The sequence below is a fragment of the Idiotropiscis lumnitzeri genome, chromosome 2 (assembly GCF_059441095.1).
Source record: "Idiotropiscis lumnitzeri isolate Australia: NSW breed Sydney's pygmy pipehorse chromosome 2, RoL_Ilum_1.0, whole genome shotgun sequence".
Lineage (NCBI taxonomy): Eukaryota > Metazoa > Chordata > Actinopteri > Syngnathiformes > Syngnathidae > Idiotropiscis > Idiotropiscis lumnitzeri.
The window spans coordinates 1,791,971-1,816,301 of NC_142392.1; the positions used below are offsets into that span (position 1 = coordinate 1,791,971).

The window sequence follows — 24,331 nt, forward strand, 5'->3', positions numbered from 1 at the left end:
CTTGCGCAGGTTAACCGATTGTTGATGAATTGTTAATAACATGATTATTAACTAATACAACGTTTACACTAATGTTGCTCACGTTCGTGTGTGTAAACATTTTGGCACACAGAAGGCAAACATCTTCGTCTTGACTCACCTCTGAGGAATCCCAATCCTTAAAAAAAGTTTAATCCCAGTTGTTTTTTTTTTGTGTTCCAATCCACGTCAAACTTTGATTGTCTTCATAACCCGACACGAAGACCCACAATATGAAAATGTCTCATTTGTCAACGTTGTGTAAGGATGAGCTGACATTTTCTATTATTAGACTTGAAATCATCGTTGATGGTGAATAATGATGGAGGGAGGCTGAGAGGAGGAGAAGAGTTGCTGGAGTGAAAGAATGTCTGCAGGCTACAAGACAACAAAGTGTGACCTCAATATGGCCATATTCATACACGGTACACTTAAAATGCACCGTAATATATATCGTTACAGTTATGGTTGAATTGATGTTATTTGCCCTTGCTTCATGTTCACATCGAAATAAATGTGTCCAAATAGATGCTGCTTATGATTATTTTTTCTTGTGTCCAAATGTCTCCACGGGCGTAACTCAAACCTCAGCTACTCACTGTCTGTCTACCTTGTGTGGAGTACCATGGTACGACAAAACTAGCGATACCACCGAGCGCCACACGAGGGAGACAACATTTCACGTTGCAATGAGACTCACGTTTTATATGTCCATTAAAAAAAGGAAATACTTTGTTTCATTTTCATGTTTCACTAAGGGCATACAACAAGCCTTCGTAAATTTAATATTCACTTATCATTTTTAGTGAATAATATCCTCAAGACACTCCAACAAGTCCTTTCACCGAGCAGAACGGGAGCTCCATTCAACTGTTCAAAAACTATTTTATTTTTAATTTTGAATGAGAAGAATAACAGGCATTCTTCACATTCCTTACAAGTCCTCACAATTCCTTTGTTGCTGCTTCGCGAAAATACAAATATTTAATTTAATTCTTTAAAAAAAACGTGTAAATCGACCAAATAATTTGTGTCACTACTTCTAAAAGCCCGCAGAGGGCGCAATTCCATATTAAACAAGGAAGAAGCCCAGTCTTTGTCAAATTCTCGCGAGATTATGACGCACATCACCCGGAAGTCGCTCGGTCAAATGTGTTTATGTTTGGTCCACACTAGCTCTGTATTTCTAAAAACGTATCGTTTTTTTTTAAATACGAGAGTTTCAGCCGACCAAAATGGGGAAAGCCGATTTTCTCTCACCCAAGGCGATAAGCAACCGGATAAAATCCAAAGGTCTCCAGAAACTGAGGTGGTATTGTCAAATGTGTCAAAAACAATGCCGAGATGAGGTAAGGGCATCAACCCACTGGAAGCTGTGTTGCGTCAAATAATGGTCCTTTTTGAAGTTGATGGGTGAATGTTTTGCGTGTGCCACCAGAATGGCTTCAAGTGTCACTGCATGTCCGAGTCCCACCAGAGGCAACTTCTGCTCGCCTCGGAGAGTCCACGCAAGTTTATGGACTTCTTCTCCAAGTGCGTTTCTTGCAGAGCGGGCCACTGGGCGTTTTTGATTGATTGAAATTGATTTTTACAGACTCATCACAGACGCCATTCGTGTATGCTTCTTAATTTTTAAATTATTATTATCTAGAATTAATTTGCTGCTTTTGTTGTTTTTCTGTGCAGTGAGTTCAAAAGTGGCTTTGTGGAGCTACTGCGGCGGCGTTTTGGTGAGCTTGGCCAAATGTTTTATATTATTTGTAAAGTTGCACCATTATGATCAAATACTATTTTTAGCTTTGTATTTTATCATGATCATGACATGCCTTAAAAATTGAACTAAATGTAAAAATTTGCGCTGTATGAATGTGAAATTGATCTGTATGTTACTCTACTGTTTATATATATATATATATATATATATATATATATATATATATGTATATATATATGTATATATATATATATATATATGTATGTATGTGTATGTGTGCAGGAACAAAGCGCGTTCACAACAACATCGTGTACAACGAGTACATCAGTGACCGCGAACACATCCACATGAACGCCACGCGCTGGGAGACGCTCACCGACTTCACCAAGTGGCTCGGACGACAAGGTCGGCAAGATAATAATTAGATTAAAATGTCTCGGATGGGAATTTCGTCCACAATTGACGGTGTCTCGCCAGGTCTTTGTAAGGTGGACGAGACGCCGAAGGGCTGGTACATCCAGTACATTGACCGCGACCCCGAGACCCTCCGCCGACAGGAGGAGCTGGCGAGGAGGAAGAAGCACGAACTGGATGACGAGGAACGTAGCGCTAAATTCATCGAGGAGCAAGTCCGCAGAGGCCGCGGGGGCAAGGATGAGGAAGTGAGTTCCAAACAACATGAGCTACGATGTTGACAGATGCTCTGGGAACCTGATCATTCAAATGACTTTTACTGTTTTATTTATTTTTTTCATTCCCTAGGAAGATCCAGTCTATACTGAGCTGAAGCGAGAGAATGAAGAGGAGAAAGGTAAATGTCAGACGTTTGATGATTCTACGTTGGCCTTGTCCTGATTGCACTTCACTGGCTTTCCTTTTCTCACAGTTGCTTTCAACTTGGGTGCTGGTGCATCAATGGCTGGTCCTTCCACATCACGGTACGATGACGTGAACAGATTGAGTTGTTTGTTAGCTAGATGTTTACTCCAAAAATGGGCGCGTAATCCTATTCTTGCAGTGGCGTAAGAATTCTAATTATATTGCATTTTGTATGTTTAATGTATAAAATGTCGCTCTGCTTTTACAGGACATGTCACAACTTTTTCTTATACATTTAAAATGGTTGTCACGTTAGTTCAGTCATTTAAGCTTTTGAGAATTTATGATGTTCTTGTAAAAAAAAAAAATTAGAATAATTCCTTGAATTTTACATTTTCATTTTTTCAAATACTTGTGATTTAAAAGTTTGTGCCGGGAGAATGTATTATTTTAAAAATAAGTTATTATTATCTGTTCATCCATTGTCCCAAGTTCCCTGCTGGCGCCAAGTGCTCTGGCGAAGGCGTCGTCAGCAAAGAGGAAAGAGCCGCCGTCTTCCGCTTTTGACTCGCGGGACAAGAAGCGCAAGTCGGCTCTGGAGCAGATCATCGAGGTAGCGTCTCGAGCGACTTTTGGCATCGGAACGTGTGCGCGCCGGCCGGTGTCCTCGCTGACGTCAGCGGCCTGTTGTTTAGATGGAGGAGAGGAAGAAGCAGCAGCAGCAGCCGCTCAAGACCGATAATTGGCTGCAGCCAAACATCGTGGTCAAGGTGGTCACCAAACGGCTGGGGGACAAGTTCCACAAGAAGAAGGCCATCGTCATGGTAACCGCATAATCGCTATACACGTGCAAGCGCCTTCACGTGCACGTTGTGACGACTGTCTGGCCTGCAGGAGGTACGAGAAAAATTCACAGCGGTGGTGAAGATGATCGACTCCGGGGACAAACTCAAGCTGGACCAGAACCACGTGGAGACAGTGATACCTGCACCGGGTGCGTGCCGACATTTTGCAGTTCCAACCAGGAACGAGTTGCCGTGCACGAAATGTGACAAAGTTGACCCGCAGGTAAACGCGTGATGATTGTGAACGGAGACTTCCGCGGCACGGAGGCCGTACTGGAGGGCATCGACGAGAAGAAGTTCTGCGCTTCGCTCACGCTTGATTCCGTAAGTAGATGTTATAGTTTATGGCCGTGCTCTTTTGATTTCTGTTTATCAGTCGATGATCTTTTTTACAAGAAGAAAACCTTTTTTTTCATTTTTTTTTATTTTTTCCATTTTTCTGTCCATCAATCAGTCTGTGCGTAGCTCCACCCCTTTGGTACAGCCTTTTCTCAGCACAAAACGTTACCCTCCAAAATTGTTGATTGTCTTGTTAAATGTGCTTGTTGTTTCTCTGGTAACCAAGAAACAGCAAAAGAAAATTCAATCTTGTCTTGTCATCCTTAGGGTCCACAAAAAGGAAAGCAAGTGGACGTCGCCTACGAGGACTTCTCGAAACTGGCTTGAACAAACTTTTTTTTTTTTGTTTTTTTTTTGCCCTCCCTCTTCTTCCTTAAGACCTCTACTATGTCAGAGTTCTTAACAGCCATTTTTCATTTTGGAGCTACCATTTTTTTTTTAAATCACAAGTCAAAGCAACAAATTGTACAGATGACATTTAGCTTTCAATAAATTCAATGTGACAGATAATTTCAATCATTTTAACTATAAAATTAAGGAACTCGCAAATGGGACATCAGTGGGGGAAAATTACTCTTTTTTTTTTCTTTCATATTTTTGTAATTGTTGTTAATGACTTCTATTCCATTAAGATGAAGCTGTCAAGGTCCGGGACGATGTAGGCGCTGTAGTGGCCGTCGATGAATCCTTTCCCGCTGTTGTGCACGAACCAACAGTAGACGTTGGTGCCGCGTCGCTTGTCCTGTCTGTAGTCCTTCTGCCAGCCCCTGGCAAGCGCAAACAGCAGATGGCGCCGTTTAAAAGTCAAACTTGTGAGATTGTGAAGTGGGCAGTGGGCGCAAAGCTACCTGGTGACTTGCAGCTTGTTGCCCTTCACCTCCATGGTGGCCTCCTTTTTTAGGGGGTCTGCGCCGTTGTGGATGTCGTAAATGTTCACTTGGGGCCCTTTGGAGAACTGACCTAAGGCGCCACACACACACACAAACGCACGCATTCAACTTTTTAGTGTTTTGTATGAATATTATTTCTGTTTCATTATAAACCTCAGCAACTCTCCAATAAATGTTTTGCAAATAATGTCCAGTCTATATGGATGAAATAATTCCTTGTGAAATACAGTGGTGTCTTGACTTAAAGTTTTTTTAGACTAGCGTGTGTTCAGTTCACATCTTCTCAAGTGACATACGTCAAACGAGTTCTAACTAACCGATTTTATATATAAATGTAATGGCTATCTCACTTAATTGTTGTCTGGAATTCAAATTTTGGCAGGCAAAACCAAGCGAAAAATGTCGACCAAACGACGGCTCCTCACTGGCACGACTTGTATCTCCAATGCCTCTCACTAATCTTGTGTCTTAATTCCTTTTACTCAGTGAACACGCCACTTCGTCCGTCAAAGGAAGGACCAGGAGCAGATAAAAGAAGTTCTTCTCCATCGACAAGTTGCAAGTACCGATGAGGCCGTGGACCAGTGGCGAGTACTGGTTGCCATTGGGCAGGTAGACACCCAGGAAGTCCACGTTGACCGGGTGTTTCTTCCACACGCGATGGAGAAGAACCATCACTTGGATGCCCTGGTTGATGGTGATGGTGACCTGCGAGTCCTTCACGATGGAGAGCCTCACTCTGAAATGGGTAAAACAAAAAAAATGATGACATCAAAAGGTGTCGTCTTCCGGGTGGCGTCTGCTTACCCGCTTTGTATGATGTTGGCCGTGGCGCCCCAGGTGAAGCTGTGGTTGTTCTTGCCGTCGGTGAAGGCGATGCGGTCGGTGCCGACGGCGACGCCGATGCCGTCCGGCTGGTAGTAGACGGCGATGACCCCAAAGTAGGTGCTCTGCCTTCCTTCCTGCAGCATTTTGTTGCCGACTAACTGCGCGTTCACCGCCACACCTGCAGGGTCGCGCAAAGTCACGTCTTGATGAGAGCGGGAGAGAGTGAGCGAGGGGGCTTGATGGAGCCGCTGTCATACCTGCGCCTCTGTCGCTCACCAGGTTGAGGATGTGGCCCGGTTTGGAGTCGATGTTGAAGCAGACGTCCGTGTTGCTTTGGGGCAGGTGAATGATGAAGTGCGGGTCGTTGTCCACTGGGTGAGAAAACGTGAGTGTGCAACGTTTTGTGACAAAACCTTTCATTCATAATTGTTACTGAATAGTTATTATATTTTTGTTATTAATAACTAACACCTGATGTGCTACTGTAAAAATCCGGGCAGATTAGCAATCGGTACCAAAAAATATGAATATATAAAATCAAGAATAATTTACTTGCATCTGTAATTAAAACATTTTTGTGCAAAAAAAAAAAATGTTGACCGCTGTTATTAGATGTGTAACTACAACATAGTTTCTTGGCACCGGGATACCACAAGCAGAAGCAAGAAAATAGGATTGTTTTCGACAGATCTTTTGCGCCATCTTGTGACTTCTTTGAGTCTTTCAGAAAAAAGCACAAAAGCAGCAAATCATGTCGCTGAAGTTGTCCCCCAAAACTCAGTGAACGGGAATTTGCAAGGTGCAAACCACAGTACCTAAGTTGACCTGCTTTGGCAACGTCCACTCCTCGGGGCCTTTTTCCACATGACTGGGCGGGGCCGGCGTGGTCATCTGGACCCAGGGTGGAGGTTGGTAGACAACCTTCACTGGCGGCAAAGTCCTCCCACCCCCTCCTATTCCGCTTCCTACACGCGCACATTATTTACTGGATGAAGCAAATCCAAATGACTCCTGGTGGCGGCGGCGGGGCTTTGCCTCCGCACCTGAGCAGCAGCCTTGCTTGGGGTCCTTCGGGGAGTCTGCGAGCAACCTCTCCTTGCTGTCCTCGCTCTCCACCAGCAGAGCTGTGAGCGGAGTGACAAACTGATGCTCCATGGCCAATGCCAGGATGCGCTGGGTGATCTTTCTCTTCTTGGCGGCGGTTGGCGCCAAAGACCTGACAAGTGGAAGGGACACAAAGGACAGTGAAGGACTGATCCATTTGTGAGGTTTTTGTCGTTGTGGCGTACTGTGGTGCAGGGAGTGGCTTTTACCTCTCACTTATCATCTGTTTGATGGTGATGTAAGCCCACAGCTGCCTGGCAAAGCCTGTGAAAGAGTGCTGCTGTCTGGCCAGCTCCATGTCCAGCTTGGAAGTGTCAACCTCCGTCTCCAAGGTGATGTCCAGCAGGGCCTGCGGGATGAGAGGAACGTGACGGAGAACCAGTAAGCCCCCACCCCCTCCCCCCAGCCTTCTGATGCTTTCTCGTAATTGCGTCACTCACACCCGATGCGGTGGTGAAGCTGGTCAACGTGTCGCTCTCGGACGGTTGCACCTTGCCGGCCACCACCAGCTCGGAGCCCCCAAAGTATTTGTCAAACTGGTTCTGTGTAACGTCAGACACAGAGTCCTCAGGGAATTGGACGGTGATCCTCCGCAGAAGAGGATTGGAAACCTGGCTGTAGAACGCCTGCAGGTAACATCAGGAAAGTGTTGGCTGACGAGATGCAAACATTTCACTTTATTTTGTGCGTTGACGTGGTTATGTATCATTTCAGTTGCACAAATTTGTAACGGTGGTGTCTGAATGGCATTGTACCCGTAGCTGCTCGGCTGCGTCATGGTTAGCAAAGATGCGCTGGGCGGTGCCGCGATTCTCCATGGCGATGCGCTCCAAGAAATCGTAATCCACATCAAAGCCAATGCCCAAGGAGAACAACGAAAAGTCCTCCCTCATCACCTTCTTCACGTTCTTCTGGATGGTGCTCAGCTTGATCTCACCTGCAGAATCATCCATCTTAATTAGCTTCTTAACGAACAAGATTTGATTGGCCGGAATGAGACTCACCTACTGTCGGGTCACCATCCGACACCAGGATGATCATAGAAACCGATCGAGGGTCGATGAGACCCTGATTGGATGCCCTTAGCAGGATCTGCACTGCTTTCATCAGCGCTTCATTGATGTTGGTGCCTGGGGGGTAAAATGTCACTGATGAGCAACCCAAAATGTTCTCGGCTTCCAAATCCGTATTTGTCTCGCGGTACCGCCAACGGGTTTAATGTTCTGGACGTATTTCTTGGCGTCTGCAATTTGTATGGGGGATCCCGAGACCAGGTCTTCGCTCCAGCATCGCACGTTGTGGTTGAAATCGATGATGCTGAACTGGTCGTCAATCGTGAGGTCATCCACGATGGCCTGCATGGCCTCTACCGTCTGCCAGAAAGAACTGCAAGTCAGTCGGACCCAACGACCGCAATTGTTAACGGCTTACCTGCTTCATCTTGACCCCCCACATCGACCCGCTGACGTCGATGACAAACACAATGTTTTTGGGGAGCGGAGACATGTTGGAAGGGGCGAAAAAGTGGACAAAGTGGCCGTCTGAGACCTAGCAGGACCGATTGGTCTCGATCAGTCGCAGTTTGTCGTGTGTGCGCAACCATTCCGTGGCGTGTTGGGTACCTGCAGCTCGCCGGCGTTGCTGTCGCGCTTCACGTCATATTTGACAGTCAAGGCGCCATCGATAGCACTATCTGTGCAGTTGTCGCACTTCCTCTGCTGCTGCAGGGTGGGCTTGAAGACCACGTGAGCCTGAAGGAGGAAGGGGGGGCATGTAAACCATTTCCATTGCAACCCCCCCAAAAATGTGAAGTCATTCTTACTTTCTCTGGGGTCTGTGTCACGGCGACCTGCCCGGTAAACTTGTCACCGAGATTGTTTGACGTTTGCAGCATGGCAATTCCCTTCGGCTCAAAGATGTAAACATCCACCTACAGACATACGTCAGGGTTGTTCAAAGGGTTTCTGCTGGGCTTCTAATGAAGTTCGTACCTGGAACTGAGGCACCAGTCTCCCCGGTTGCAGGTGGAGCGAGTGCTCATAGAATCCCAGCTTCCTCTCCATCATTTCCTGGTAATGGAGCTCAAACTCAATGTTGCTTCCTGGGGGGACGTGGACCTCCGTCTTAAAGGTCTCCAGGTCCAGGGCGTTAGCTCTGTTGGGCGGAAACATTCAAGTCTCCCTTAAATTGGACTTCTTCTTTCCCTTTGGACTTCAGGGGTTACCAGAGTAAACCTTTCACTGGCCTCTTTCATTCACACACATTTACTCCGTACACCTCGATTCGTGATCTGTGCCTACATTTGGGTTCGAGCCAAAATGTATCTGGCAGACTACCTGACGATGCCTGCCGCTTTTCCTTTGGCTCGTGCCTGAGCGTACAGATTCCGAGCCACCGTCTTCTCCTTCACCGAGCCTGTGAATGTGATGCCGTTGACGTTCCTGAAGCACAAAAAGCAAGTATTTATAACTCTGCCTGCTGGTGATGCATTGTCAATCTACTGCGTCCGCTCACATGGTGAAGTTTGTAATGAAAGCTCGCTTGGGGATCTGCACGTTGAAGCCGATGGTCTGGGACTTGGAGCCCGAGTTGACCACCGAGCTCCGGACGGTGGTGTGGGCAAACCGCGACGTGATCCGGCTCTCCACCCTGTAGCTCTTGACGGTGATGTCTTCTCCACGGATAGCCTGTGCAGAGCGGCAAGCGTTGAGATGTGTGTTTTGATAGAGAATCTGCCCTGAAGAAGAACTCGAAACAGAACTACGAGGAGGGCCTCGGGTGGGGTTAATTGTGGTAGGACTTGTGTTTAGCACTTTGGGAGGATTCCCTGCCGCCCTCTCTGGTTGCTTTGACTTGAGCGACAGCTGAGCTCAATCTGAAGTTCCTCCAACCATCTTGGGAGTGCTCCAGAACCAGGTTAATAACCCGTCAGTCAAGGGAATGTCCTCAAACAGCAATTTATTGATTTTGTGAGATAAGGTCGAACTCTTGTCATAGTGCTGGTGAGAGATTAAAACAACAAGTGGAGGGTCATACCTCAAAGTCTTCCTGCTCCTCGCTGGTCAATACTGCTCTCTAAAACACACAAATAACTCATTGCACTTATGATGGTTTATATGGAACTGGTAGAAATACTGCAGTGTGTATGAATGGATCTTAGTGGATTGAGACATTTTGGGGGGGGCGAACACCGGTTCAATAACACGACACCGTAACACGGTGATCCGCATTCCTTCGCTGCCAGGCCGAAGAATATCCCACCTTGTGTCTGTCGCCTTGAGTCTGACGATCTGACTGCTAAGAGAAGGTTGACGATTGGTTTGGTTTCGGAAAACGTATTAAGAGAAGTCTTTGTGTGTAAATCGGGACCTCCTTCAAGCGGACTCACCTCCTCGTCCTCCGATTCCCCGTCGATCACAAACTCAAAGCAGCGGCTCTCTCGGAGGCCCAAGAGCCCAACGAGGAGCAGAAGAAGAAGCTTTCGCCTCATGTTCTTAGCGCGTCGATCGTCCTACGAGCAAGCAATGCTTCTTTGGGGGAGAATCCTTTGCAAATGGTTGAAAGCGCACGAGCGACTGAGTCCCGGATCAATATTTGTGACCAGGTGGGAAGCAAACTTTGAAGCTTGAACCGCACATTGGGTCAGAGTAAACAATGTTGTACAAGGCCCGTCACAGTTTGCTTTGCAAGATGTGCGACTACAACGTTTGTGCTTTCAGCCCTTTTGTCTCCCATCGGAATCACACTTGTGAGAATCGTGTTGTGTTGCAATTTACATTTTTAATATGTGAGGACGGTCTGCCTCGAGAATTTCATGAAAAATGCACAATGACAAATTGAAAGCGCTTCCGATCTCTTCTTAAGAAGGAATTTAGGCTTTTTTTTAGGCGAATAGGAATTATTTTGGAGTAATCTGGTGAACGTCGCTCTTACGTCAAACAAGTTTGCACATTCTAGTTGTTGCATAGTTCTCGAGTTGGTATTTTACCAAAATGTACATTTACGTTATGTGAACCGCAAAATTGTCATAAATTGAAATGAATTGAAGCTCAGCGGTTTGGATGATGAAAAGACACTTGCTGTCTTTAATTGTAACTTCAATTTTGTCCACAAGGTAGCGCCAGATATGTCAAACAGGCCCTCTATGGCATAAATTCCGACGACCAGTGAAGGCATCGGTGAGCAACAAGTGGTGCTCATTGATTTAAGACCCCATCCTTCTTTTTCCTCCTCCTCCTCCTCCTCCTCCTTGTCCTCCTTGTCCTCCTCCCGTGGGTGCGCGCAGGCTGCAGGATCAAATCTTCTCACTAACTCAGCGACACGAGCAGTGCGAGGAAGATGAAAACGACGCAGCGGGTGGCTTTATTGCCTTTATTGCTCTTGTGCGCCTCTCGTTGCACGTTTGGCCAAGTGGACTCTTTCCAACAAGGAGACGATGTTGACGCCAACTTGGACGACTTGGATTTGGACAACGTAAGTGTTTACTTATGTTGTTGGTTTTTTTTTGTGTTTTGAACCGAATTAACTTTAGCTAATTGTTTCTGCAGGGACCTCGCAGAGTTCCACGACAGGTGAAAAGCATCCTCATGAAGGTAGAATTCACTTCTTTTAATTGGGCCAAATGTTCTTTATTAGTGACCCACATTTTTTTGGCCCAGTTGACATCAATTACAAACACATTTGCCTCGTTTGCCTCTTTTGGGTGTGACGCATTCAAGAGAAGGCGCCAAGTGCACAGATGTTCTTCCAACAGGAGAACTGATGTCAGCTCCTGGGATTTGAATTCCTTTTCCGCCTGCTCACTTCTTTTATTTCATCAAAAAGACGTGGGGAGCTCAGCGGACGCAGGAATGGTTCTCGCGTGTGAGTTTTAACTTGTCGTCTCGGTGCAGGAGACGAGGCCTCACATCCACGAGCTGTCCGTCAACACCACTGTCATCTCGCGTTACGCCTTCACGACCGTGCGCTGCATCATGCTCAACCGGCACACCGCCGCCGGCGACGCCGTCTTCCACTTCCCCGTGCCGGCCGGCGCCTTTGTCTCCAATTTCACAATGTAAGAAGCACGCACACAAATTAGGGATGTTCGGCTTTCAGGTGACATTTCAAGATGAACCGAAAATACATGCGAACTGTTTCAGTACTTTTTGTGCCGTGACTAATATTATTTGAGTTGGTTCATTCATGGCTCAAAGCGTTCAACGTCGTGTGGTTGTAAGAAACATGCTTCTGTCCCGTCGCCATGGCGACATGTTGACAAAGGCCCGGGGCACGTCTCACACCCCTCAACATGCCGTAAACGTGTGTCAAGGGGAATTTGGGCTCTTTTGTTTGAGAAAATGCGGCTCAAGCGGGAGCGCTAATCCTCTAACTTTGACCTCCCGAACGCAGGATCATCGCAGGGCGTGTCTACCAGAGCCGGGTCACGCCGAAAGAGAGGCGGAGGGTCAAGCAGCCAGATGGCAAAGCTCGGGACAAAGAGTCAGGTGGCGCAAGGTGAGGTCGTTCCTGCTCTGATCTTTGTGTGGTTCACTCTAATTGCACCTTTCTTGCCGCTTCCTCAACATAGAACAACTTTGTGTGTGTTAGCCAAAAGAAACGCGCTGAGTTTAATGTGGAAGAAGTGACAGAGAAGAGATTGGGAGGAGAAAGAGGAGAATGCCTGGTGGGCGAAAAGCGGAAGAATTGACATTAGCGCTTCTACTTGCATACTGATGATGACATCACCTCCTGATCTGTTGAAGTCATCGTTTTGCCGCCTTCTCCGCTCTTCTTATTTTTTTTCATCATTTGTGGGTGTGTGTACAGTGTATCCATCGACGGCGTGCAGCAAAAAAAAGAGGGGAAAAAAGGCACAAGCTGATTAGATTTTTTTTTTGCCAATAATGTGTCACAAGATTTTTAATTCTGTCTTTGTGTTTCACAATATATCAGAGAGAAGAATAAAAACAATTTGTAAAATGCATTTTACCAACAAGGAAAACAGCACCTCAATGGTTGTAATCCCCACTCCGCCTTTTTCCACCTCCCCTCCAGTTCCGAGTCGGAGGCTTTCCGGATGGCGGCCGGCATTCCGGGCGGCCAGCGGGCCGTCTTCCTGCTCACGTACGAAGAGCTACTCCGGCGCCGGCTGGGTCGCTACGAGCATGTGACCAGCCTGCGCCCGCTGCAGTTGGTTAGCCGCCTGCGGGTGGACGTCACCATCGTGGACCACTTGCCCATTACCGCCCTCGAGGTGCTTCCTCTCCGCCGCAGCCGCGCCGTCGCCAGTGGCGGGACAGCCAGGACGCCAGGTTTGTTGTCCCGTTTTTTTTTTTTTTAGCATCAATTGGTGCATGGTCACCTCAAACACACTTCTTGTCTTGGTGATCCAGCCAAGATGGAGCCTCCCGTCACCACGACGGTCCGAAGGGAAAAGAATGTCTGCAAGGTCACCTTCAGCCCCAACATTGTCCAGCAAGCCAAGATCACCACCAACGGCATCCTGGGAGATTTTGTCGTCCGCTACGACCTCCAGAGGGACATGGGAATCGGAGACGTGCAGGTACCACAACTTCTTCCTCTTCTTCTTCCTGGGTCCAGTTTTGAGAGGACTTCCGAACTCTGGCTGTCTTTCTGTCAGGTTCAAAACGGCCACTTTGTGCACTACTTTGCGCCCAGAGACCTCCCGGTGGTGCCCAAGAACGTCGTGTTTGTAATCGACACCAGCGCCTCCATGCTGGGCACCAAGATGAGACAGGTTGGACATTTCTGGAGCTTTTCTCCAACACTCACACAAAACGACAATTTGAGTGTGCAGGGACGCTAATATGCTAATGTTTTTTTAATTTGGAAAAAAAAATCTGCAAAATGACTGCAATGAATTTTAGGCGACTTTTGATCATGCCCGATGAAAGGGTGTCGCTGCATGCGGTCCGCCGGCTGTCCTGTGCTCCGACTATTGCATCCAGGGTCCCCACACTGAACCACCAGCGTTCCAGTCGACCGCCACGAGTGGCTCTGAGGGCAAAACAATCCCGTTACGATGCGGAGCACAAGGCCGAGCTTTGAGGCAGGAAGGTCAGCAACCATCAAGTCATGGAACGTTTGAGACAACGGTAGCCTCGCCCACCGTGATCCCCGCCCCCGGCCTTCGCCGCCGAACAACGAGCGGCTTTTGATGCGCCCGCACAATAGCCAGCTTCATGGCGGGTCAAGCATCTGCTTCTGAACAGCATATACAGCTCATAAAAGATTCCAGTGCCAAATTATACTCGCGCCTACACACACACTGAATGTTCAGTCCACCCCCCCCTCAAAAAAAAGGAGTTTTTTTTTAAATTTTTTATTGCTTTCTTGTAATATTAATTTTTTCTCTTCAAATGACTTAATTTTGTCCTAATATTGCAACTTTTTTTTTCTTGCCAGACTAAAGACGCCTTATTCACCATCCTTCGGGAACTGCGAGCCGTCGATCACTTCAACTTCGTCAGCTTCTCCAACAAGATCAAAGTGTGGCGACCGAGCGGCCTGGTGCCCGTCACGCCGCTCAACATCCGAGACGCCAAGAAGTTTATCTACACGCTGATGCCGACTGGAGGTGAGAACGTGGCACGTAGCTTGTTAACTCTATTGTGGATTTTGTGGGTGTATTTTGTGTGCCCCGCCCGAAGGCACCAACATCGACGGCGCCATCCAGAGCGGCTCCACGCTGCTGCGCGACTACCTCTCGGGTCCCCACGTCGGCACCAACAGCGTCTCGCTCATCGTCTTCCTGACGGACGGGCGGCCGACGGTCGGCGAGTCGCAGTCGGCGGCCATCCTGGGCAACACCCGCTCGGCCGTGCGGGACAAGTTCTGCGTCTTCACCATCGGCATCGGCAACGACGTGGACTACAACCTTTTGGAACGCATGTCTCTGGAGAACTGCGGCGTGATGAGGCGCGTCCGCGAGGAGGCCGACGCCAGCGCCATGCTCAAAGGGTAATAAAGGAAGAAACTTGACTGAAAAGATGAACAATGAAAAAAATACGCACATTTATTGTGCGACTCGATGAGAAATTCTCAAATTTTAGGGCTAAAATGGAGAATGTCAAATATTTTGTACATTTTGATGAATTCACTGCAGCTCCTTTCGCGCACTCTCAATTATCTGTCGTTAATCTCCCGCTTTTGCGAGTCGTCTTTCACCGCGCTACGTCAGCACAAAGCGCAGCAATGTGTCGGTGCTGACAGTCGCGCTCTTTAATCAGCCGGAGAGCCTGCGAGCCGTCCTCGTCTTTCCTGCCCTTTTCTTCCCGACTGTCCGCTTTGGGCCGGGCCGGCCTGCGAGCTGTTTGCACAGCGGCGCGAGGAATGTGCGTGTGTTGCGTAACCGGCGTCTGAGCTTGCTTGGAGATAATAGACCTCGTGCGTCTTGAGCAAACACGGCTCAAGGACAGGATGGAGGACTTAGGATTGTCTTTTATGGAGGTGAGCAAACTCTCGACAGGTCACCTTAAGAGGGTAGAAGAAAATGCGGAGGTATTTGCTTCCTGGATAAGAAGCGGATGCTGAGGTTTGTCTTCAAGATAGAAGCCATCACTCAGCCAATTTTACTGTCAAATTAAAACAAAGAAGATGACGCATTGTGTATTTAAAACAACCACACAACTTTGCCTTAAGTCCGCTTAATTAATGCTAACTCGTGCTAAGAACTGGCATCTGTGACAGCATTATTTTCTTGAATCAACAAATTTGAACACAAAGTAAAACTACACTCTAAGGACATGCATTCTTTATCCTCTGCAAAGAATGACTAATATGTCCCGCTATGCAAAAAGGACGCTTTCCCCTTAAGGTCACGGTTGTCCTGTCTGGAGCAAATCAAAACTTGCATGCCACTAAACTTTATGAACTTAAACAAAAAGTCAGCATAAATAAATGGACATTTTATTTTTTTATTTTTTTTTGTCGGGGTAGCTGGAACAGATTCTGTCGTGGTCGGGCGTTTTTATTCCTGTCTGTATGTCCCATGTGCAGCTTCTACGAGGAGATTGGCACTCCGCTGCTGTCTGACATCAGGATCAACTACACCCCAGACTCCGTGGCCCACGTGACGCAACACCTCTTTGCCAACTACTTCAACGGCTCCGAGATGGTGGTCGCCGGCAAGCTGAGCAACGTGAGCCCCGCGTCTCTCCGTGTTCAGGTCACGGCCAGCAACAACGACAAGACGGTGACCCTGGAGACGGACGTGCCACTGCGGCGCCAAGAGTCGCAGACCGAGAAGTACGTAAAGGCAGCGGCGGCGACGATTCCTGAATCGGGGGACGCTTTGAAATGGCTGGCGGCCGACTTGGTGGAGCGCGTGTGGGGATTCGTGACGGTCAAGGAGGAGCTTCGGTCACGTCTACGCAGCCGAACCAGCCGGGAGAGGGAAGAGCACGTCCGACGGGCCACAAACCTCTCCCTGGCGTACCACTTCCTCACCCCCCTCACCAACATGCTGGTGGAGCAGCCCGAGGTCTCGGCGGACGGCAACGTGACGCCGACGCCCGACGTCGTCGGGCCGGCCTCGTCTGCGGCGAATAAGGTGCCGAATGACGAAGAGGAGGGAACGTTGCGCAGGGAAGTGGACAGACAGAGTTTAACTCTCAGCAACAACATAAGAGGTAAGATGCGGTCACCAAAACAACTCCACTACACAAAATATTTGCAGTAATTTCGGGATGAACCTAAAATGCAAATTTTGTTGTTCAGCTCCCTGTTCGAGAAGTTTGTTGAGTACTTTAGTTGTGCGATTAAAACCTTTAAAGATGTTTTTTCGTCTTCCTCGCAGATCAAGTTGAGAGGAGACCCGCCAAGATCTCCAAAACATCAGGTGACGTTTTAAAGTGCCGTGGGGGGGCAGGAGTGCGGGGGGTTCTAAGGGGGGGGGGATATCCAGTACATGCGCAGCCTGTCATTTGCAGCCTACAGATTGACACGAGCTGTCGAGGCAGCGGGGCTAATTGTGGGAAAGCAGTCGAGAGGTTTTTCTTCGTTAAGACGAAGAAGCAGCAGCGGCCTCATGGCCTGTCATTACACTTGCTCTATCATCACACTCTTCATCTTGGTGGCTTCTCACACATCTGCGGAGAACATCCTCTTTCTGTGAATGAAATGTTTTCAAGGTTTGCCTTTGCCTCCCTGTCCTCAGCGGATGGCGATCCTCACTTTGTGGTGGACTTCCCTCTCAGCAAGATGGCCGTCTGCTTCAACATCAACGGCGAGCCCGGGCACGTCCTCCGCCTGGTTTCCGATCACAAGTTGTCCGGTAGGAAAAAGGGCTGTACAATCTAAAGCGGTGATTCCTAACTACCGTTGGTCTGAAAATGATGAGGAGGAGGAGAAATGATCTTTCATCTATTTCTGCCAGTGACGTTGATTGACATTCGATCCTATATTCCGCCACCACAATGATGTTTATGCGTTCCGTGTGTGCGTTGGCTCAGGCGTGACGGTGAACGGCAAGCTCATTGGCGCGCCGCCCCCGCCCGGTAGCCGCAAGCATCAGCGCACGTACTTCAGCAGCATCACCGTGGTGGTGGACCGCCCCCGCCGCCGCGCCTACATCGAGGTGACGCCCACCAAAGTCATTGTGGACGGGCTGGACCGCCTGGTGCTGCCGTGCCACTCCACCGCCTCCGTGGAGAGCGGCGCGCTGTCGGTGGCCATCGTCGGCGGCTGCAACGTCACGGTGAGCGTTGGCGGCAACGTCAGCTTGGTGGTCCTGCTGCACCACTACAAGAACCCCGCGCCCTACCAGAGAGACCACCTGGGCTTCTACATCCAAGACAGTGAGGGGCTCTCATCAAGTTGCCATGGCCTGCTGGGTAAGTGGCAACTTTTTCAATTAGATTTCAATTGATTTTTGGGGTCATTTAAAATCTTGAGCTGTCCTTTCACCTCCTCACAGGCCAGTTCCTACACGAGGAGGTGAGCGTGGTGGAAGGAGATCCCGGGGAGAATCCCTCGTCCGCGCTCCTGAAGGTGAGGGGCCGCTGTGTGCCGGTGGTCCGCAAGAGCCGGCGCATCTACGGCGGTGCACAGAGCGTGGACTGCTGGTTCGCCAGAAACAACGGCGACAAACTCGTGGACGGACGCTACGAGGACTACGTGGCGCCACACATGTTCGACACGGGCGAGGGGCCGCATGGCAGCAACGCGGCGTGAGAGCCCCGCCCTGACCCGCCAGACCGGCCTGGTTCAGGTACTCTTTACTTTTTGGAAATGAACTTTGAATACCCCAGCAGGATGGTGCTAAAATGCACAAAGGGATTTTTGGGGTTCCCCTCCCCATTTGCAGAAACACCAAAAACTGCCTGGTAGCTTCCCTTAGCGTTTTCTGTTGGACATTTCTATAATCTTTGTACTGCAGTGTAAATGTTTGGAGAGATGGTCCTCGGCATTTTTCTATTGTTGCAACCCTCTTTTATAGGCGTTGAGAACAATAAAGAAATGCATTGTTGCGTAAAAATAGCCTGAAAGTTATGTACAGCCGCAGCATATGATATTTTTTGACTCATGCTGATATCTTCAAAGTGAGAGTGAACAGAAATAAATAATTAGATATCAAAGTGACACAAAACACTGCCCCAAACGTTCCCTTCTAAAATCAATACAGTACAGAAGTGTTCCGAATACAAATTCATGTTGTTACATCTCAACTAGAATTAACATTTCGGACGCATGCCATTCATTTTTCTTAAGTACCCGACTCACGCGATGCTTTTGAGTCCTTGAATTTAGCGAACCCATCCATCTGTCAGCATGTGCTCCCACCTGATTGCCATGGCAACATGCCTTGCTAACAAACCCCTCAGGGGTGGTGGCGCTTAGGCGCAATGACAAACACTCACCGCTCCTCCCTGTCATCAAGTGGAGGTCACGGAGGCCACCAGTCCCGCCCCCACAGGTGTGCTGCGCTCTCACAAATTCACCAGCTCACAGCCGTCTTCATGCGTCAGTCATCTTTTATTTTTGGCCACAGATTCCATTCTGGAAGGAGCACCGTGTTGATCACGACCAGAGATCGGCTTTATAAAAAAATGTAAAAATGCTCAAATATCAAACAAAACGACATATTTGGTCCAACTTCACAACGATAATCATGATTTGTAAAGTTCAAGTCTTAAAGGTTTGAAAGCACTGTAATATAAAAAAAAAAGTCCATTACACGTGATGTGAATAAATAGGACAAACAGTAATCATAAGATTTTGAATACAAAGTTGCAATGTTAGCTTAGTGTGTCGTGAAACCAAGCAATTGAGTGGCTTTCGAACAAATACTTTCCAAAAAAAAAAAGCAAAGCTAACATTCATTTGTCAACTCGTCAATATTTACACACGTTCCCCAAATATTGAACTTTGCTAGCAACTTTAAGATTTAGTGTTCCTCATAACATGATTTTATGGAACCCTGTTTCTGTTGGTAAAAATAATAATTTACCACATATTGTTTAAAGACTGTAAAAAAAATAAATAAAAAAAGTGAGCGCTTACATTAAGTTTCCACCAGTAACAAAAATAAAAGAAAACATTACAGGCTTTCTTGTTTCTGCTAATAATAATTTTTAAAAAAAAAAGACAAAATGTGGTATTGTTAATTATCTTGTTTCGGCCAGTTACAATTTTTGGGGTATTTTGGTTTTTTTTTGTTTTTTTTACCTTTCCACCAGTACAAAAAATACATTTCAGGCTTTCATGCATCTGCCAGCTAACAGAACAAACAAAAGGACAAGGATATGATAATTAAAAGAGCTATATGGATCCTGTTTCCGTAACTTTTTTTTTTTTCTTTTATCTTCCACGCCATTTCCTCACAACACAGCTGACACCAAATAAGTGCACGCATGTATTTTGCTCACGAAAAGAACTTGGTTGGTCTTCCTTGGAAGTTTGTCGGAAATCGCCGGAGGGCACCACTTGGCGGAATACTGGCACCTTCCATCAAAAGGTGGATTAAAAGCAACTCTCATTCCCAAAAAGTCCCCGGCATGGCGGGAGGGGCGGAAGACGGATTAATGAGTCCACATTTGAAGTGCAGAGGAATCCTTCTGCACGTGCGTTGTTCTCTTCATCATCTTTGTTCCGCCCAAATAGAGACCTGATGTGGCGGTGTTCCCATTAACAAGATGATGTAGTGGAGTGTGTGGAGGCCCTGTCTATCTGCGCGTGTGTGCGTGTGCATGTTGGCGGCTTCACACCACCACCCAGCTGGGCCTCACTTGCGCTCCTGAGTACTGCACAGGAGGCAGAGCGTCGTCGCCTGCCTCCTCGTCGCTCTCGTCCGTGTCCGTGTCCGCCGTCAGCAGTACCTGTGTGCCCACAAAAACATTTACCGGGTGAGGAGGTTAAAAAAAAAAAAGCCCCCTCCCAAAAAAACATATTTCAGTAAAGTTCATCCTGGATTCTGTGAGGAGTAGCAGAGCTGATCATTCCCCAAAACAATTATACAGAAATGTTTATAGCTATGTTGAGCAAAATGTTACATAATCTGAATTCAAAATGTATTTTAATTTTGAATTATATTTTAATTTTCATTTTAATTTGATATCAAAGTATTTTTTACTTTGTAATGTCTTTCATTTATTTTGTTGTTTAATTCAATTACATTTAAAATTCAATTAAATTCCACCCTAAATTGAATTATTTCATTTTGCCACTGAATTAAATTTTTACATTTTATTTGTATTGAGTTTTTTTGTTTACATTTTAATTGATTGTATCTCTTGTAAATGTATTTTCAAATGTATTTTTATTTTAACTTGACTTAATTTGACTGTAATTGTATTTTCCATTGTATTTTATTCTTTTTTTATTGTTATATTGTAATTCAGTTTGATTTGATTTTAATTGTATATTTTTTTTTATTGATCTGTAATGTTTTTTTTTCTTCTTCTGATTATAAGACGAATGTTCATATTCAACCTCATTATTTTGTGGGGGCCAAAAAAAAAATTACACCCAACATAATAAAGAATTGTTCATCCTCCCATGACACTTTGAATCTCTCCTGGTTTGGAAATCCACGTGACAGAAGACCCTCTCGTTGCCCCGCTTTGGGGCAGCAAAGTGGCAGAACCTCCATCAATCCTCACCCGCGACTCGTCATTAACAGCCCACGGCGATGCGTCGCCCTTCTTGGGCGTGACGTCACACGAGTCGTCCAGGCTCTTCATGTTCTTCAACTTTCTCATGGTCAGGCTGTCCACCACCCAGAACATGACCGACTGCAAGAAAATAACAGAAAAGTCCTCACCAAAGTGGTCGCCGAATGGGGATGCGGCGGCGGAAGCTTACGTTGACGATGAAGGGCACGATGAGCATGACCACCACCAGCTCCAGTTGAGGGTTTGCGATGTAGCCCAGCAGAACTTCCTGCAGCTGGAAACAACAAGGTATTGCATAACCAATCCGCATTTTTCTTTCAGATGGTTCGGGACGTGCGCGTACTTTGGACCATCCTGGCACGAGCAGCACCAGGCTGATGGCTCCTTTTTCCAGAACCATGATGAGCAGGTACGTGCCACACTGGCCCAGCCACGCTGCCGCCTGCGGGGGGTCGCCTACAACACAAAATCAACTTCATATCTAATATGGAGATATTATCTATGATATTGGTCAATATTGTGAATGTATGTCTGCATTCAGCCAACAATTGAAAAGACGGCCTTGTGTAGATTTTTTCCTTAAGTTTTAACGCCATTGCGTCTTCCCCCTTTGACAACAGTGACCTCCGGTGGCTAAAACAAGAATTGCGGCTTCACCTCCACTCATGCGTTTCTTCTCTCTTCCAGCGTGTCATCTTCTGTTGGAACTCACCGTACTCGCCAAAGGTGAGCAGCGTCCACTGCTTGTACTCCACCACCTTGGACACCAGTTTGACGCCCAGCCAGATGACCAGCATGCCCACAGTGGCGTCCAGCAGGAAGTTCATCAGGTAGCTGGCAAACGACAACAGAATAAGCAGATAAGATCTCGAGAGTTCATTTATATTTCTTTTTAAAAATGAGAGAATGCGACTGACAGTGAGCAAGGGTCCTCCTTGGTGAGCGTGGACAGGAACACGTTGGCAAAGTGGATGAACAGGGCACCGATGGCTTGCTTGGACGTGTCGTAAAACCTAGAAAAGTTTTCATGTGAAAATGTAGAACAATTTCCACTTTAGTTTCACATTTTGTGCCGCTTTATACGTAAATGTGAAGAAAATGAACATTTCTGACCAGATCCTCCATGGTCGGCGGATCCCTGCGGGCTCTCGAAACCTTTTCACTGCAAAACAAGTCAGCGTGTTGAGATAAGGAATCCTTAAACTTAAAAGATTTTTGAGATTTTTTTATTTATTTTTAACTTTGACTCATGAGCAAACATTTTTGATATGGTACATTGTTGGCAGTGAACTCACTTGACAGCAACATCTTGGCAGATATTGAAAAATTCATCAAAATATTCTCGTCTTGATTCTTAAATAGTAAAGTCTGCGTATCTTCATGCTAACAGTGCCAAATGTTTCAATTGCATCCATTTGGTGATCTTATAACACTTTGCGGATATTTGAACACAGACAATATAACAATGCTCTCGGCATATATTCTTTATCTTCTGCAAAGAATGACTAATATTACTGCAGCTTACTGGGGAGTTTTGAGCGTCATCATGTTTAGCTGTTTAAGGACGATCGGAGTGAGTCGCTAATGAGTAACCGAGTGGAGGCTCATTGATCTCTGCGTGTTACAGCTTGATAAAATCACTCCGGTGCGTTGACCTTTGCCATGTGATTCGTGTATCACATGCACGCTCACGCACACTCCAGCGTTTGTTTATTCAATGCTGCTGTGTATGAGAATGCTTCCAAATTGCACATTTGACTCAAATGAGGAGCAACACAGCGGGAGGACTCTTCTCACTGAGGTGGCCTACATTCCAAGAGTCAGCTGTTGCAGCATCACCAGTTATTTGTCGGGCAATCCGTCGTTGTTCTTGCGCGATAAATACACTGCCGCCTCAAGGAAGTAGACGTTTTCAGCGTCGACTTTGACATTTGCAGCCTCCAGGGACAGATGATAAAAAAAATAAATAAATAAGAGGAACTCAAATGAGGAAGTCACACACTCAAAAAAAGCATCAACTTTTTTGTAAGGCCACAAAACGTATGCAATAAGCAAGAAAATATGCGGACTTTTCAAACGCTTTTGGTGCGCGCTCTGAGGGGAAAACAAACGTAAACAACACGCCACGTGTGCAAATGATTTAACGTTATTTCCTGGTCAATTGTTGATGCATTTGTTGTCACTCACGCATGAGCGTGCTGAAGGCGACGATGGCCAGAAGCCCCTGGATGAGAACCCCGAAGCGGTCCGTCAGGGCGCCGTCGTCGCATCCGTGCGGGTTGGCCTTGTTGATGTCGCTCATGTTGCTCACCTCCAGTTCTCCGGCATCGGACAACCGAGTCCTCGCCAACAAAGAAGCGTACATGTCCAGAGATGCTGGCGATGAAGACGTGTTGACAGACAAAAGCGCAGCTCGCTCCTCCGCCCTCACTGAGGTTCTTTTTCACGACGTTGACTTGCAGTGATTAGAGCTGAAAATTCAATCGTCAGCGTTGCAGATAAGGCAACTCAAGCAAACATAGAAGTCGATTTTCTCGCTCACCATACATATTTATGTTGAAGAAAAACAACTGTCAAATTTTCCCTACTTGGAAATTGTAGTTTCCGGTTTGCTTGTGTCAAAATAAGACCATTTCCTCCACTTTGTGGATTAGCCAAATCGTGTCAGCCGTTCACATAGTAATGCTATTTGACACACTTGTATTTAAAAACACGTGCAACCTCATTTTTCTAAGGCATTTTTTCCGTGTTGTGATTTGGCTGTGCTTTTACTTTTTGAGAGACATCCGGTCAACTTCCGGTTGTGGTCCGCTGTGATGACGCTGCTGCTTGTGCCGAAATGGTGTTTTTTTTTTATTAGTATTATTGCAAATGGACTATGTAAACAATGACATTTTCTTAATTTATTTCAGTGTATTTAAATTGGATTATTGGGTACAAACGTTATAATTGTTTCCAACCAATTTGGATTAAAAAAATAAATAAATTCACTTAATATTTGTCCAAGAAGAAGGAACTGAATTTCAAAAACAAAGAGCCTCATTTGGGTGTAAAGTAGGCACTTTAATCCGCTATTAGGCGCACGGGAAAGCCTCTTCAGGAGCAGATTAATTGCAAAACACGCATGCGCCAACCATCTGTTCAACCTGGAGGTTTGCACGCACGCTCTTTTTTTTTTTTTTTTTTTGAAGTGGAGGGGGGTTGGATTGATTTTAACAAACCTATACAGCCACGTCCAGAGTGCACCTACTATACAATAGTTTGATCCGGAATATTTTAGTTGCATTGCATGAAACTTCATGCAAATTCTCGTGACTTTATTCATCCACAAAGGAAATTAATTTATTAGACTATTTTATAACGGTACTGAAGTATCTTAATAATGAAATGTGAATACTGCATAAAGCGAAATTTTACAGTGGGGAAAAAGTACTACTTTCAGTTTCTGTCATCTTGCGATATATTTTTGAGAAGTTGTCCATATGTTTTTGGAAGATGATAATGGTGATGTGGTTATTTGTGACAGTCACGAGTTTGTCAAGGGAGTTTCCACCAACACCGCCCCCCCCCCCCCCAAAAAAAACGTAATCCTAATTAAAAAGAAATACAACCATTCCTTGAGGTATTTCCTTCCACGTGACATGAGAGCATCAAAGAAGG

The 24,331-nt window shown here is 46.5% G+C and overlaps 4 protein-coding genes across 7 annotated transcripts; 2 read left to right on the forward strand and 2 right to left on the reverse strand.

The window, feature by feature from the left end:
* The first annotated feature begins 1,140 nt into the window (after nucleotides 1-1,140).
* kin (Kin17 DNA and RNA binding protein) lies at nucleotides 1,141-4,081 on the forward strand. Its single transcript, XM_088288524.1, has 12 exons — nucleotides 1,141-1,367; nucleotides 1,457-1,551; nucleotides 1,705-1,748; nucleotides 2,015-2,137; nucleotides 2,210-2,394; nucleotides 2,495-2,543; nucleotides 2,619-2,670; nucleotides 3,044-3,164; nucleotides 3,247-3,375; nucleotides 3,446-3,545; nucleotides 3,620-3,720; nucleotides 4,003-4,081. The coding sequence occupies exons 1-12, from the start codon at nucleotides 1,254-1,256 to the stop codon at nucleotides 4,060-4,062; spliced, it is 1,173 nt and encodes a 390-aa protein (XP_088144650.1). The 5' UTR covers nucleotides 1,141-1,253; the 3' UTR covers nucleotides 4,063-4,081.
* A 131-nt stretch (nucleotides 4,082-4,212) lies between these two features.
* Nucleotides 4,213-10,136, reverse strand: itih2 (inter-alpha-trypsin inhibitor heavy chain 2). Its single transcript, XM_088288526.1, has 21 exons — nucleotides 9,946-10,136; nucleotides 9,819-9,851; nucleotides 9,594-9,632; nucleotides 9,072-9,244; nucleotides 8,894-8,998; nucleotides 8,549-8,711; nucleotides 8,380-8,487; nucleotides 8,180-8,308; nucleotides 7,989-8,105; nucleotides 7,762-7,930; nucleotides 7,562-7,687; nucleotides 7,313-7,494; nucleotides 6,998-7,183; nucleotides 6,767-6,906; nucleotides 6,497-6,669; nucleotides 6,269-6,418; nucleotides 5,711-5,824; nucleotides 5,433-5,631; nucleotides 5,192-5,364; nucleotides 4,584-4,695; nucleotides 4,213-4,502 (listed from the first exon to the last, which is right to left on the reverse strand). The coding sequence occupies exons 1-21, from the start codon at nucleotides 10,045-10,047 to the stop codon at nucleotides 4,355-4,357; spliced, it is 2,841 nt and encodes a 946-aa protein (XP_088144652.1). The 5' UTR covers nucleotides 10,048-10,136; the 3' UTR covers nucleotides 4,213-4,354.
* itih5 (inter-alpha-trypsin inhibitor heavy chain 5) lies at nucleotides 5,465-24,242 on the forward strand. Of its 4 annotated transcripts, XR_015842067.1 has the most exons (18): nucleotides 5,465-5,566; nucleotides 5,638-5,838; nucleotides 10,843-11,030; nucleotides 11,105-11,149; nucleotides 11,450-11,613; nucleotides 11,949-12,053; nucleotides 12,594-12,850; nucleotides 12,932-13,101; nucleotides 13,180-13,296; nucleotides 13,965-14,136; nucleotides 14,210-14,519; nucleotides 15,558-16,189; nucleotides 16,357-16,398; nucleotides 16,717-16,833; nucleotides 17,012-17,392; nucleotides 17,476-17,769; nucleotides 20,993-21,080; nucleotides 21,359-24,242. XR_015842067.1 is itself a non-coding variant. In XM_088288515.1 (16 exons), the coding sequence occupies exons 3-16, from the start codon at nucleotides 10,896-10,898 to the stop codon at nucleotides 17,730-17,732; spliced, it is 2,904 nt and encodes a 967-aa protein (XP_088144641.1). In that variant the 5' UTR covers nucleotides 5,465-5,566; nucleotides 5,638-5,838; nucleotides 10,830-10,895; the 3' UTR covers nucleotides 17,733-20,559. The 4 variants fall into 4 exon arrangements, 3 of the variants coding, with proteins under 3 accessions (XP_088144641.1, XP_088144640.1, XP_088144642.1); XM_088288515.1 differs by lacking the exons at nucleotides 20,993-21,080; nucleotides 21,359-24,242 and having other exon boundaries at nucleotides 10,830-11,030; nucleotides 17,476-20,559; XM_088288514.1 differs by lacking the exons at nucleotides 20,993-21,080; nucleotides 21,359-24,242 and having other exon boundaries at nucleotides 17,476-20,559.
* tmem110l (transmembrane protein 110, like) lies at nucleotides 18,515-23,318 on the reverse strand. The gene is made up of 8 exons (XM_088288525.1): nucleotides 22,859-23,318; nucleotides 21,785-21,833; nucleotides 21,589-21,684; nucleotides 21,384-21,505; nucleotides 21,015-21,127; nucleotides 20,862-20,945; nucleotides 20,660-20,791; nucleotides 18,515-19,876 (listed from the first exon to the last, which is right to left on the reverse strand). Exons 1-8 carry the CDS (start codon nucleotides 23,034-23,036, stop codon nucleotides 19,760-19,762), a joined length of 891 nt encoding a protein of 296 aa, XP_088144651.1. The 5' UTR covers nucleotides 23,037-23,318; the 3' UTR covers nucleotides 18,515-19,759.
* Nucleotides 24,243-24,331: the final 89 nt, after the last annotated feature.

What these genes read in the sequence shown, in the direction of transcription:
- kin (XM_088288524.1), top strand. Translation starts at nt 1,254, where the DNA reads ATGGGGAAAGCCGATTTTCTCTCACCCAAGGCGATAAGCAACCGGATA. An exon ending in GCGGGGGCAAGGATGAGGAA is followed by an intron (nt 2,395 to 2,494) that starts GTGAGTTCCAAA and finishes TTCATTCCCTAG; the next exon opens with GAAGATCCAGTCTATACTGA. An exon ending in CTTCGCTCACGCTTGATTCC is followed by an intron (nt 3,721 to 4,002) that starts GTAAGTAGATGT and finishes TGTCATCCTTAG; the next exon opens with GGTCCACAAAAAGGAAAGCA.
- itih2 (XM_088288526.1), bottom strand. Translation starts at nt 10,047, where the DNA reads ATGAGGCGAAAGCTTCTTCTTCTGCTCCTCGTTGGGCTCTTGGGCCTC. An exon ending in AGGAGCAGGAAGACTTTGAG is followed by an intron (nt 9,245 to 9,593) that starts GTATGACCCTCC and finishes CGCTCTGCACAG; the next exon opens with GCTATCCGTGGAGAAGACAT. An exon ending in GCAACGCCGGCGAGCTGCAG is followed by an intron (nt 8,106 to 8,179) that starts GTACCCAACACG and finishes CGGTCCTGCTAG; the next exon opens with GTCTCAGACGGCCACTTTGT.
- itih5 (XM_088288515.1), top strand. Translation starts at nt 10,896, where the DNA reads ATGAAAACGACGCAGCGGGTGGCTTTATTGCCTTTATTGCTCTTGTGC. An exon ending in AAAGAGTCAGGTGGCGCAAG is followed by an intron (nt 12,054 to 12,593) that starts GTGAGGTCGTTC and finishes CCTCCCCTCCAG; the next exon opens with TTCCGAGTCGGAGGCTTTCC. An exon ending in TTCCGATCACAAGTTGTCCG is followed by an intron (nt 16,834 to 17,011) that starts GTAGGAAAAAGG and finishes GCGTTGGCTCAG; the next exon opens with GCGTGACGGTGAACGGCAAG.
- tmem110l (XM_088288525.1), bottom strand. Translation starts at nt 23,036, where the DNA reads ATGTACGCTTCTTTGTTGGCGAGGACTCGGTTGTCCGATGCCGGAGAA. An exon ending in GCTCACCTTTGGCGAGTACG is followed by an intron (nt 21,128 to 21,383) that starts GTGAGTTCCAAC and finishes TTTGTGTTGTAG; the next exon opens with GCGACCCCCCGCAGGCGGCA. An exon ending in TCGTGCCAGGATGGTCCAAA is followed by an intron (nt 20,946 to 21,014) that starts GTACGCGCACGT and finishes TGTTGTTTCCAG; the next exon opens with CTGCAGGAAGTTCTGCTGGG.